This window comes from Galleria mellonella, unplaced genomic scaffold, assembly GCF_026898425.1.
Source record: "Galleria mellonella isolate WM207_F2 unplaced genomic scaffold, CSIRO_AGI_GalMel_v1 utg158, whole genome shotgun sequence".
NCBI lineage: Eukaryota > Metazoa > Arthropoda > Insecta > Lepidoptera > Pyralidae > Galleria > Galleria mellonella.
Genome location: NW_026442003.1, coordinates 838,773 through 850,874, shown reverse-complemented (window position 1 = coordinate 850,874; position 12,102 = coordinate 838,773). Strand labels below are relative to the sequence as shown.

General features: G+C 37.3%; 1 protein-coding gene across 1 annotated transcript; it reads right to left on the bottom strand.

The window, feature by feature from the left end:
• Positions 1-8,555: 8,555 nt before the first annotated feature.
• Positions 8,556-11,126, bottom strand: LOC128200108 (uncharacterized PE-PGRS family protein PE_PGRS54-like). The gene is made up of 3 exons (XM_052892346.1): positions 11,017-11,126; positions 10,078-10,111; positions 8,556-8,989 (listed from the first exon to the last, which is right to left on the bottom strand). Exons 1-3 carry the CDS (start codon positions 11,041-11,043, stop codon positions 8,556-8,558), a joined length of 495 nt encoding a protein of 164 aa, XP_052748306.1. The 5' UTR covers positions 11,044-11,126.
• Positions 11,127-12,102: the final 976 nt, after the last annotated feature.

Sequence of the window (12,102 nt, the reverse complement as noted above, 5' to 3'; positions counted from 1 at the left end):
ACATCACTGAGGTGGTAAACAAGCATACAACTCACATGGTGGTAAGCAGTTACCGTAGCCTATAAACACCTGCAATATCAGGGGAATTACGCGCGCATTGTCGACACTGAAGAAACCTCTTTACTCCTACTTTGAAGAACTCTATACTGTGTAGTCTTTTGGAAAAACCTAGGCAGGGAGCTTATTCCATAACCTGGGTGTTCGTGGAAGAAAATATCTCTAAAACCGCGTTGTATGCGACCATCTAAGCTCTAAAGCATGAGGGTGAACTTCCTGTTACATTGAATAATTCCTCTGAGCACAATCCGTTGTACAAGCGGGAAAACACACAGAGTGAGGCAAAATCTCTCCTGAGACTTGGTTCGATATCGTTTGTAAGCCTGACAATTTACAAAGCTCCTCTTTTAAAAAGAAATTAACTGAATTGTTCGTTACATTGTGAGTGGCTAATTTTGGACAATCAAACCGAGAAGCATCTTTTATTTGATCCGAACTTTAGGATTTTTTTTAGTGGTTTAGGAGTAGCTACTTAAAATCCTCGTAGAAATGGACACAGCGTTACAATATGTGGAAACTATCCAGCTTTCACTTCTTTCTTTTAAACTACCTATAAATGAGTGGAAATAGGTTACTACTCAAGCATTACATAATATTCATTCATTACTATATACGAACACTGGGTGCAGACCACATGAAAATATATTTTCATACCCTCGAAGGTCATCTGATGGCCAATTGATTTCCAAATATTTAACAAATGGACAGACTATATTCATAAAAAATAAGAGAAGAAGATATGATACCTTATTCGAAGAAGTAGAGGTGGTTAACGTTTCCAACTGGCTCCAACTAACCCTCCATTGTTAACTGAATCTGAAAGAAATTAAGGCTGACGAAGATGTGCATTGTCCTACTAAGATGGTGGTATCTGTTCACCACTTTATCAGAAAGCACCGACAATTTGTTGGCTCCAGGATTTTTAAGTTCTAAAGTTCTAAAACTTCAAGCATATATTTACGTAAATGTTTGCATAGCTGTATTTCGGTTTAAGGGGTGGGATATGGCAGTGAATTTACTGGGTACAGAGGAATAACACCTGAGTCCTCAGGAATGGCAACGCATGGGGGGTATCATGGGCGAAACAGTATACTCTGTTATGTCCATGGTACTGCTCATGTCTATAGGCGACGGTTACCACTTTCCATCAGGTGGGCTGTCAGCTTGTTTGCCATTCTAAGTTGTATAAAAAAAATTACGGGACCACATAGCAATTAAGATGCTATCAAATATTAGAAATAAGTCAAATTATATCGCTTGTCAAATATCTACGTAAGTTTTTTAGTTTAATAAAACCCAAAATTAAAGCGATCTTTCCTGTTTGAGAAGGGAGATGTAAGCGTTGTAAAATAATAATAATAACAATCAATAAAACTATAGATAAGAACAATTATTTTATTTATATCTTGAACAAATTTACAATTTTCTAAGGTTGACTTTAAAATTTTGTCAATTTCCTTTTGACAAAATGAGACGTAACAGCAACTGTTACTTCTGAGCACCTCCTGTTTCGTGAGACCAATCACTCTGCTACTCTGCCTTAATCTTTTTCTTTATTAAATGCAGCACATTGCTGCATTTATTGTATTTTATCTGCTTGATTTATTATAATAACACAGAAATTGTTCGAACATATTTAATTTAATTTTTTAGATAACTTGGATCCATTTTTATTAGTAAGTGCACTTGAAAACTATGTTAATACTTAATCACTAATAATTATCTAGTCCTCTCGGCGAGCATTCTCACGAGAATCCTGTCTAATTTATTTACAAACCTGTTCACGATACTGTTGCCACTCCCGTGTATTCTATGTAAAAACAAAACTGTCTTTTTACGCCAGACTGCGTCAAAACTATCTGTGCTAACTTCGACAAACATCGCTGAGGCGCTATAGAAGCGCGGGAGCCGCAACAGCAACCTGAAATTATTTTTAAATTGGATACGGAAGGCATTGTAGCCCCCCCCCCCCCCTCACCGGGTATACCAGAACTATAGACTCGCCGAATACGATGCACAATACGCTTTAAATAGTATTATTTTTACTGTATCTCTACATTGAATGAATTGGCAGGCCAATATTGGCGCGGATCAACAACGCCCTGCGTTCCATCTCTATAACTACCTACATCGTCCCTAAGGTTGTTGTCAGCTGCTGAATTTTATTATTTTCTAACCTGTTCATATGTCTGTGTCATATGGAATACTGTTCTCACCTATGGGTATGATCACCACAGTACCAACTCCATCCGTTAGATTGCATTCAGAGTCGGGCGGCTCGAATCATTGATGATTTTTTTATTTTTATTTTTTTATTTTTATTCTCATTGACACATAAAACAGATTACAACCATAAGAAACTTAAGTAATAATTACATTTGTGATTCGGCTAGGTTATAATCCGATTATATTATGTGCACAGCTTGAGTAATTCATTAAAAGCAAACACATAATATAAAAAGAAATAATTAAAATGTTATATAAATATATAAAAGATAAAACTATATATAAAAAGAAAACATATTTTCAATCGTGTTCTACATAATAGAAATCAGGTTCTTCCTAAATATCAAATATTTTGTACCGAATATGTCGATGGATTTGTGGTCGAGCAGTAAGTCATTATAATGACGACACATTCTTACCACAGGATTGTAATAAGAGGTGTTATTTTTGTAGACTTGCAATGTAAACAATTTATGAGTGGGATTACGTGCTTTGTACCTCGTATTAAAATTTAAATTAAGCAGTAGAGATGGAGAATCTATGACGTTATGGATGATTTTGTACAGATATAGTATGTCACTACGCTGACGACGCCTCTCTAAAGATGCAATATGAAAGTGTTCAAGCTTGTTTTCATAAGAGCTCAGTTTGCGAAGCAAGCCCGTTCGAAACGCGAGTATATTAAGGCATTTTCGCTGAACACTCTCAATACGATCACAATGTACTTTATAAAATGGAGACCAGATAACCGAGCCATACTCTAGAATACTTCTCACCAGTGATTGATATAGAGAAAGAAAACTGCTAGGATTTTTAAAATTTTTAGTTAATCTAGTAATAAATCCCAGCAGTTGGTTGCTTCTGTTTATAATACATTCATAGTGTGGTTTAAAAGAAAGTTGGTCGTCAAAAATAATACCCAGATCATTAGCGACATTTCTGCGTTCTAGTATTTGTCCATTAATAGTGTAATTATAAATTAATTTTTGTGATCTGCGAGTGAAAGACAACACAAAACATTTACGTACATTTAGACCCATTAAATTATTAATGCACCACTCGGATATTGTATCTAAATCGTATTGAAGCAATTGTGAATCATTAGCGCCTTACTGTCCGACTTGACCCACTGAAACTGCGTAGAGATACTGCATCTCTGTGCATCTTCTACCGAATTTATCATGGGGAGTGCTCTGACGAATTGTTCGGATTGATACCTGCTGCTGATTTTGACCACCGTACAAGCCGTCACAAACTAAAGTTACATCCCAACCATCTGGACGAGTGGCGGTCTTCCACCGTGCGTTTTTTATGGCACTTTCTTCCACGCACAACCATTCTTTGGAATCGACTTCCAGCAGCAGTATTTCCGAACCGATACAACATTGTAACCTTCAAGAAAAGAGCATATACCTTTTTAAAAGGCCGGCAGCACACCTGCAATGCCGTTGGTGTTGCGGGTGATCATGGGCGCCGGTAGTCACTTAGCATCAGGTGAGCTGCATGTTCGTTTGCCCCCTGTGTTGTAAAAAAAAACCTGGCATAAACTAATTGTTTCACCCTGACCATCTAGAGGGATGGCAGTCGTTCTCGTTCCTGTGGACACTTCCTTCCATGCACAATACTAGAACCAATTCTCTTCAACAATAATAATTCATAGCTGTTTGACATTCGACATCAAAGACAATTGACAGTTGTCAATTGTCTTTGATTTCACATGCTGTATGAATGAATGAATGTTGTAATGTTATCCAATATAAGTTAATTTTTTTTTTTATAAGTGATAATGAAATAGTAACCCCACCCGCGCTATCGGTATACACCGGCGGGGCACCAGTGAAGGGTGATAGGTGAGGACGAAGCAGGTCAGTTAGAGCCCATCGTGACGAATTCAACGAGAATTATTCACGATGGTTTCCAGGGGAAACCACATGGAGCTTGACCTGATAGGGCATATTGCTAGCAATGGGGCTGTCAAACTCCATTGCTAACAATCCCTTCCCCCTATTAGTTAATATTGGATAGCATTACAACATTCACTCTAAGCCGTGTGGTCCCAGCATAGACTGAGCTACCCCTTCCTTTCCCGTGAGTGATTAAGAGCCGACTAAGGAAACTTAAGCCAATCTGCCTATCAAGCGTGGCATCTACTGGCACAGTACCATTCGCTTCTATCACAAGGTACTTAAGTCCTCTTTAACAGTAATATCAACTATAATTTCATATCACCATCATCATCATATCAGCCTTTAACTGTCCACTGCTGGACATAAGCCTTCCCCTTGGGGGGTTTTTCCAGTAGTTACCATGCTTACATACCAATATATTTTATATTTACTGCAGCGACTCATTCCGCTATCTCCTTTTAACCGCTCCACCAATTTCTACGTCAATATAATATTAAGGGGGAAGGGGATTGTTAGTAATGGAGACTGAGAATCCTATTGCTAGCAATATACCCAACCAGGTCGACCTCCTCGCGGTTCCCCCTGGAAACTATCATGGTTAATTCCTGATGAATCCATCACGATGGGCTAACTGGCCTGTTTTCATTCTCATCTATCACCCTTCACTGGTGCTCCGCCAGCGTATCCCGTTAGCGCAGGCGGGGTTACCATACCATTTTCACCCATCAAAAAAAAAAAAATATATAAAGACTCTTTTTCGTTTGCTTAATTTAGAAACATTGTGACGTTTGAGTTTTAGTTTATCTTACATCTATATTTCTGTATTTACGAATCCTATCTAATGTAAAATATTAAATTCTATTTAAATGTTATTGTCGTATGCTGTTTACGGGTTTCCTTCTGTCTTTCAAGTGCAAGATTATTAGGAATCTTTCAGCAAGCAAAGGTTAGTGATTAAACGCATTTGATATTCTTAGTCATTACATTATTACTAGAGGGAGACTTTGTACAAAAGTCCATTGCTTGGGTACCTCTGTCCCGTTCGTGTTTCAACCGTGAAGCATGGCTGTGTTTCGGTTTGAAGGGTGGGATATGGCGTGAATTTACTGGGTACAGAGGGATAACACCTGAGTCTTCAGGAATGGCAACGCATGAGGGGTATCATGGGCGAAACAGTATACTCTGTTATGTCCATGGTACTGCTCATGTCTATAGGCGACGGTTACCACTTTCCATCAGGTGGGCCGTCAGCTTGTTTGCCATTCTAAGTTGTATATAAAAAAAAAATTACCTACCTATGACTACATTGTGTAATAAGCCTACGCGGCAAATAGTCGCGCAGACGTTTTGCATTACACCTGTTTTACTACGTAGTTTATACCTACATAAAAAAGAAGTAAGAAAAAAAAATACTTGTGTAAAATAAACAAGAATACTTTAATTGGCATTCAAACTTTTCCTTCATACTTAACTGGACTTAAGACTTATTAATACATGGAATTGTAGAAATCAAAGAAATTAATTAACGCGTATTTAAAAAGTTTCAATCAAGTATTTACAATGATCAAGATTAGAATTAAGTACAACCAACTAGGAGGGTATCTACTTAGAGTATAAACAGTATCTATCTACTTACAGTCTATATATTTTACTACATATTTCAAGGATTGTTCGAAATGTCCGCCTCCGTTGTCGATACACACACGCGTACGTTTGAATGTAACAAGTATTAGTCATGATGGTTTCCAAGGAGAACGGCGTGGAGATCATCCTGAGCAATCCAGGGCTTGCCAGCAATGTGGTCGTTAGTCCACATTACTAGCAATCTCTTTCCCCCCCTCTGTCGTAGGTTTTTTTTTATGGGTGAAAATGAAATGGTAACCCTGCCTGCGCTATCAGTATACGCTGGCGGGGCACCAGTGAAAGATAACAGGTGAGGATGAAGGCAGGTCAGTTGGCCCATAATGAACAAGAATTAACCACTATGGTTTCCAGGGGGAACCGCGTGGAGGTCGACCTGATAGGGTATATTGCTAGCTATAGGGTTGTTAGATCTCATTATTAACAATCCCTTTCCCCCCTCTGTCGTAGATTTAGCCTACTTACCTAATACAAGAACCTACCTATTACAGATAAACAATAATTTATTTTGATTCTACTAATGCAGTTGTTATTAGGAGGTTAAAAAAGGCTTCATGTGAAATTTATACTTTATTAGAGCAGTAAATATTATTTCTCTACTCTCTCATCTTCGTGTATAATATAATAAAGTATATCTTCTATATTTGCAAGTGTATTATATATGTATACTAGCTGACTCGGTAAACGTTGTTTTACCATATACATTATTTCTAAAACTATACATGAAAATATATCGTACTACAATTATTATATTCGATTGTCATCTTACAACCCTATTGCGGAATATAAAAATTACGATTAAACAACAGGGGTTGATCGTAAAAGCGTGAAAATTTTAATTTGTATGTATATTTCAATGCTAAATCATAATAAAATAAAAATAAAATTGTCAAAAAAATCAAAAAAAAATGTTAGTGGGTCACCCTTATCATTGAGGGGTACGAAAAATAGATGTTGGCCGATTCTCAGACCTACCCGATATGCACACAAAATTTCATAAAAATCTGTAAAGGTGTTTCGGAGGAGTTTGGTAACAAACACCGCGACACGAGAATTTTATATTTTAGATAAATTTATTAAAAATTAATGCCACTTTTCGTTGTAATTTTATAACTCAAGAACGGGCTCACCTATCCAAACCAAATGTTTAGGCTTTGTTCGCACTATTTAGTAGATGGTTTATGTGAAGTTTGCACAAAATCGGTCGAGCGGCTCTTCATTTATCATATTTTTTGTAATAAATGAATTCAATAAATGGCGGATCATTTTATTAATGGGGATTCTTGTGTCAAATTCAATTTGTGCTGTCAAATTGAAGTTTTCAGCGTTGACAGTACAAGCGTGTTGTTATGTCATTCATGCGGTCACTTCATTTTGGACGTGCTTCGATTAAAGCAAATTGTCAGCGATATTGATGTAATTTTTTTTTTTTATTATATCACTTTATACGTAGCGAAGCACGTACCGGGCCACTACTTTTAATATGTATATCAATTCATACTAATACTGCATTCGAGTATTCTAACACTTCTTTAAGGTTGATTGGGAGAGAATGCTTTTAGCATTTAGTCCGCTTTGTACGTATATCTTTTACTGAAAAATGACAGAATAAATTTTAATATGTAGCATGATGTGTATACAATATAGGTCTAAAAGACGGTTATGTTGCTGAATCCAAAATTAGTTAGACCAATACCGTTTTTAAAATTAGAAGAAAGAACTAGGTAAGTAAAGAAAAGATTAAAAATATTATAATCAACAATTTATTGACAGTAAACGGATAGAGAACAAAACGTAAAATCCTGAATTACAGGAGACTGATTTTAAATCGTTTAATTGTTAGGAATTAATTAAAATACAATTTTTGTTTGAACAAAAACATTTTATAATTCATTATTTGATTACTAAATCAGCATTTATTTATTTATCCAGAAGGGTTTTTTTATTCTCACCGGAAACTTCTATTGACTCACTATTGGAATTTAAATATGCTTGAGCTACTAGGATTATGAGCGGAGTTGTCTGGAATGATCTAAGACTGTACTGACGAGTCAAAACTGAGACTTTTCTATATGTAAGAAATCTGACAAAATTGAACCGTCAGCAACTTTGGTTACCATTGTTTCAAATATTGAAATAACTATTTGAAAGGCTGTTAAAATTGTTGCCATAGTTCAACTCGGTGTTTTTATTGATGAAATAATTTTAATTACTGGCGGAAACAGGCTGAATTAACGTTTTAGCATGAATCGGATAAAGAATCAGAGTTAGCATTGCTAGAGCTTCCAGAAATACCAAGGCCGGCGGAGATAGAACCGGAGTTTGCGCTACTTGAGCTATCTGAACTGCCAAGGCCGTTGGAGTATGAATTGGAGTTTGCATCGCTTGAGCTACCTGAAATGCCAAGACCGGCGGTGAGTGAACCAGAGTTAGCACTGCTTGAGCTATCTGAACTACCAAGACCGCTGGTGAGTGAACCGGAGTTAGCACTGCTTGAGCTGCCTGAGATACCACCGCCTGAGATACCACCGCCTGAGATACCATCGCCTTCGATACCACAGTCTGGGACACCACTTACTGGGACACCACTTACTGGGACACCACTGGCTGGGATGCCACCTCCTGTAAAATGTTAAACATAATTCACTTTTATATAAATTAAAATTATGACTAAAAAATAATAGGCATGACTTGACATGAATATAGATAGATAGACAGGATTAACTAATAACCTCCAGAGATTAATCCGCTTGCATCGCCAGCCGCACCTGCGCCTCCATTTGCTACAGATCCTGCAGCTCCTAAACCTGTATCGACTCCAATTGACGCCATATCCCCAGCTCCGTTGGCACCTGAACATATATCAGAGGATGCAGTGTCGCCTGCAATGTTAGCCATTCCAGAAACACCTGATGCGCCTATAGATGCAGCATCGGTAGCACCATCGACAAGATCGCCACTAGCAATTCCGTTTGCAGCTGCATCTGCTGCACCAACACCAGCTTCGATTCCAGTTTTGGCTAAAGCAGCAGCTCCCAATGCAGATGCTACTCCAACTTTGCCTACGGTGTCAGCTCCTGCTGCAATTTCAGCTCCGGTTCCACCGGTACCTACACCAATAGCCCCCCCTATGCCACCGGATATGTCCGCACCAATACCTGTTGGTAACAAAATTATAAATTAAATGAAAATTTTTATTAACTTAAATGTTAGTCTAAAAACACAAGACAGTGTCGCCGTTGACCCACTTCAGAATCATCGAGATTTTGATCAGTCGTTTATTATCCATTGTTGAACATTGGCCTCGACCATAAAGGGGAGCTTTACTAGTAGTTGCCATGCTTGGCAGGCGAGTTAGTAATCGCAATTAGACTTTGATGTTGTATTAAGAGAGACGCTACTGTCCATCCTCCAACCATTAAGTCCTCTTATAACAACTAAGGGAAAGGAAGATGGAGCCAAATTTCATCCACTATTTTCAAACTGTAAATTAATTTCCAGTTAATGCAATACTTTTGCGTTGGTATTGACTGCAATCTTTTTTTTTTTATACAACTTAGGATGGTAAACAAGCTGACGGCCCACCTGATGGAAATTGGTAACCGTCGCCTATAGACATGAGCAGTACCATGGACATAACAGAGTATACTGTTTCGCCCATGATACCCCCATGCGTTGCCATTCCTGAGGACTCAGGTGTTATTCCTCTGTACCCAGTAAATTTACGCCATATTCCACCCTTCAAACTGAAACACAGCCATGCAAACACAACTGTTTCACGGTTGAAACACAAATGGGACAGAGGTACCCAAGCAATCGACTTTTGTACAAAGTCTCCCTCTGGTAAGATCTATTCTAAAATAGGAAATAAATACGACTACAGCCTAAAAGGTACTTGCCAGTTGTCGGGCACAAACACTCTTCTCAGCAACTGACTCAGTTTCAACAGTATAATATTTTGCTCGATTATGAAATAAAGGAGAGACTTTTTTAATTTATACAGTATCTATTGCTCGTAAAAATTTTGATAAAATATCTAAATACTGAAGTTTAGTAGCTTATTTTCCACATAACAGAATAAGATCTGTCGACTCAGAACATCAATCAATTCAGATAAGTTCAATCCTTAAATTGGCCTGATCATGAATCGAACCCGGGACCTAATTTACGCAAAGCAACACCATAGAGCTCGTCAATAGTAACCAATCAAATACCACTGAATTACAAATTGTAGACGGGTACTTACCACCGAATGTTGGAGAGCAAACGGCAGAGCCGACCTGCAATAAAAATTAGTCACTTTATTGCAAGAAAACATACAGATAAATTGACAACCTAATCCTTTACTTTATGACCTATGATGTGTTTCCATAAACATATATAGAAAATGATCCCTTCCGCGTCCCTCCCCCTCACCATAAGTGGAGCACATATACCATACAAGATGAGCCTATCTCGGCGTGAATTTACAGGGTACAGAGGAATAACATCTGAGTCCTCAGGAATGGCAACGCATGGGGGGTATCATGGGCGAAACAGTATACTCTGTTATGTCCATGGTACTGCTCATGTTGATAGGCGACGGTTACCACTTTCCATCAGGTAGGCCGACAGCTTGTTTGCCATTCTAAGTTGTATTAAAAAAAAAGACACTGTGCAGATTGTGCAGCGAGGAATCGGAATCCATGGAACATCTGATGTGTAACTGTCATTCATTGGTAAGTATGCGTATGAGTCTACTGGGGGTGTCTTATCCGGAGCTGTTAATAATGATAATGGAATGATAACCCCGACTGCGTTAATGGTATACGCTGGCAAGGCACCAGTAAGGGACGATAGGTGAAGCCTATCCTGAGCCAGGATACTATAGAAATCTTAAACCGCTGCATACAGCAAAGATAACATATAGTATCTATAAAATTATAGTATAAAGCAAGGGGAAGCAAAAAGGATCCCAATGGGTAGACATGCAACAGCTTAGCTGACCCCAAACGTCAATGAAAGATAAGATGAAAGGATTTAAAATAGTTTTTTTGGAAAAATAATTTTGTTTCGCTGGTCGAGCAGTTTTTTTTTAATGACTCTAATTATATTAATATTTGACCCTGTGTTAATGACATGATAAATTCAATATTTTTTTTTTTTTTTAAATTAAGAATATTATAATAATAAAATTCTTAATTACCAGAGCGAGGAGCAGAGCGAAGCTCATGTTGGCGATGGCGAATCTCTTGCGGATGACTCCAAATGTATGAAAGTTTGTCACTTCACACCCTTAATATACTATCCAAAACAATGTGTATGACGCATTTCACATTCTGTTTACTCATGTGAATTCTATTAAAAACAGTTTAAGACATTAGAATAAATAAATAGACATTCAAAATAATAATACGCACTGTAAGTAAACAAGTGGGCTTATGATATGTATCTATGTAAAAATAAAGCCACCACGCTGTGTTGTATTAGCGAAATTATAAAAAAAAGAAACAAAAGTGTTTAAAGTGATTTTTATGAAAATTATATTTAAATATATTTTATAGAAATTATGTTGTTTTTTTTTTTAATATTCTACAAGACTGTACAGGCAAAGAGCAAGGCCCATGCTGCCTAGACGCATATTTCCATTAGTTCTTAGTAAATGAATAGACAATTTATTTCATAGGTAATTTACATAAATCTTCTTAGATATATATTGTTTCAAACGTCAAATTTCACCAATAATTCTATTTTTTTTAATAGATGATAATGGAATGGTAACTCCGCCTGCGCTAACGGTATACGTTGGCGGGGCACCAGTGAAGGATGATAAGTGAGAATGAAAAGGCAGATCAGTTATCCCATCGTGAATACACTTGGAATTCAGTACGATGGTTTTCAGAGGTGACCACTTGGAGGTCGACCTGTCAGGGTATATTGCTAGGAATGGGATGCTTAAATCAAAGTTTACTTGAACGAAAACATCTCACTCCTCACTACCAAGCTTAAGGCCATATGAACACATTAATTAAAGGTGTATACAGCTCTCACAGACAAGCGTCAATGTACACTAACTAACAATTATATATTAGAAATATATGTTAGAAACCATATGTCTAATATTACCAATAATAGATTTTTATTTGCTTAACGTATCTAGGTAGACAGTTTACTTTATCGTAGAATTATTTACATAATATACATAAGTATTTTTATAAATCGGTTTCTAAGTACCAAGTGTCGAGTATTCCTTAGCGACTATAGCATGGGGTTTTTCGAAAAGGACGTATTA

Coding starts and splice junctions, on each gene's coding strand:
- LOC128200108 (XM_052892346.1), bottom strand. CDS start 11,043: ATGAGCTTCGCTCTGCTCCTCGCTCTG. Junction 10,112..11,016: donor TCGCTCTGCTCCTCGCTCTG/GTAATTAAGAAT, acceptor TTTTTATTGCAG/GTCGGCTCTGCCGTTTGCTC. Junction 8,990..10,077: donor TTGCTCTCCAACATTCGGTG/GTAAGTACCCGT, acceptor TGTTACCAACAG/GTATTGGTGCGGACATATCC.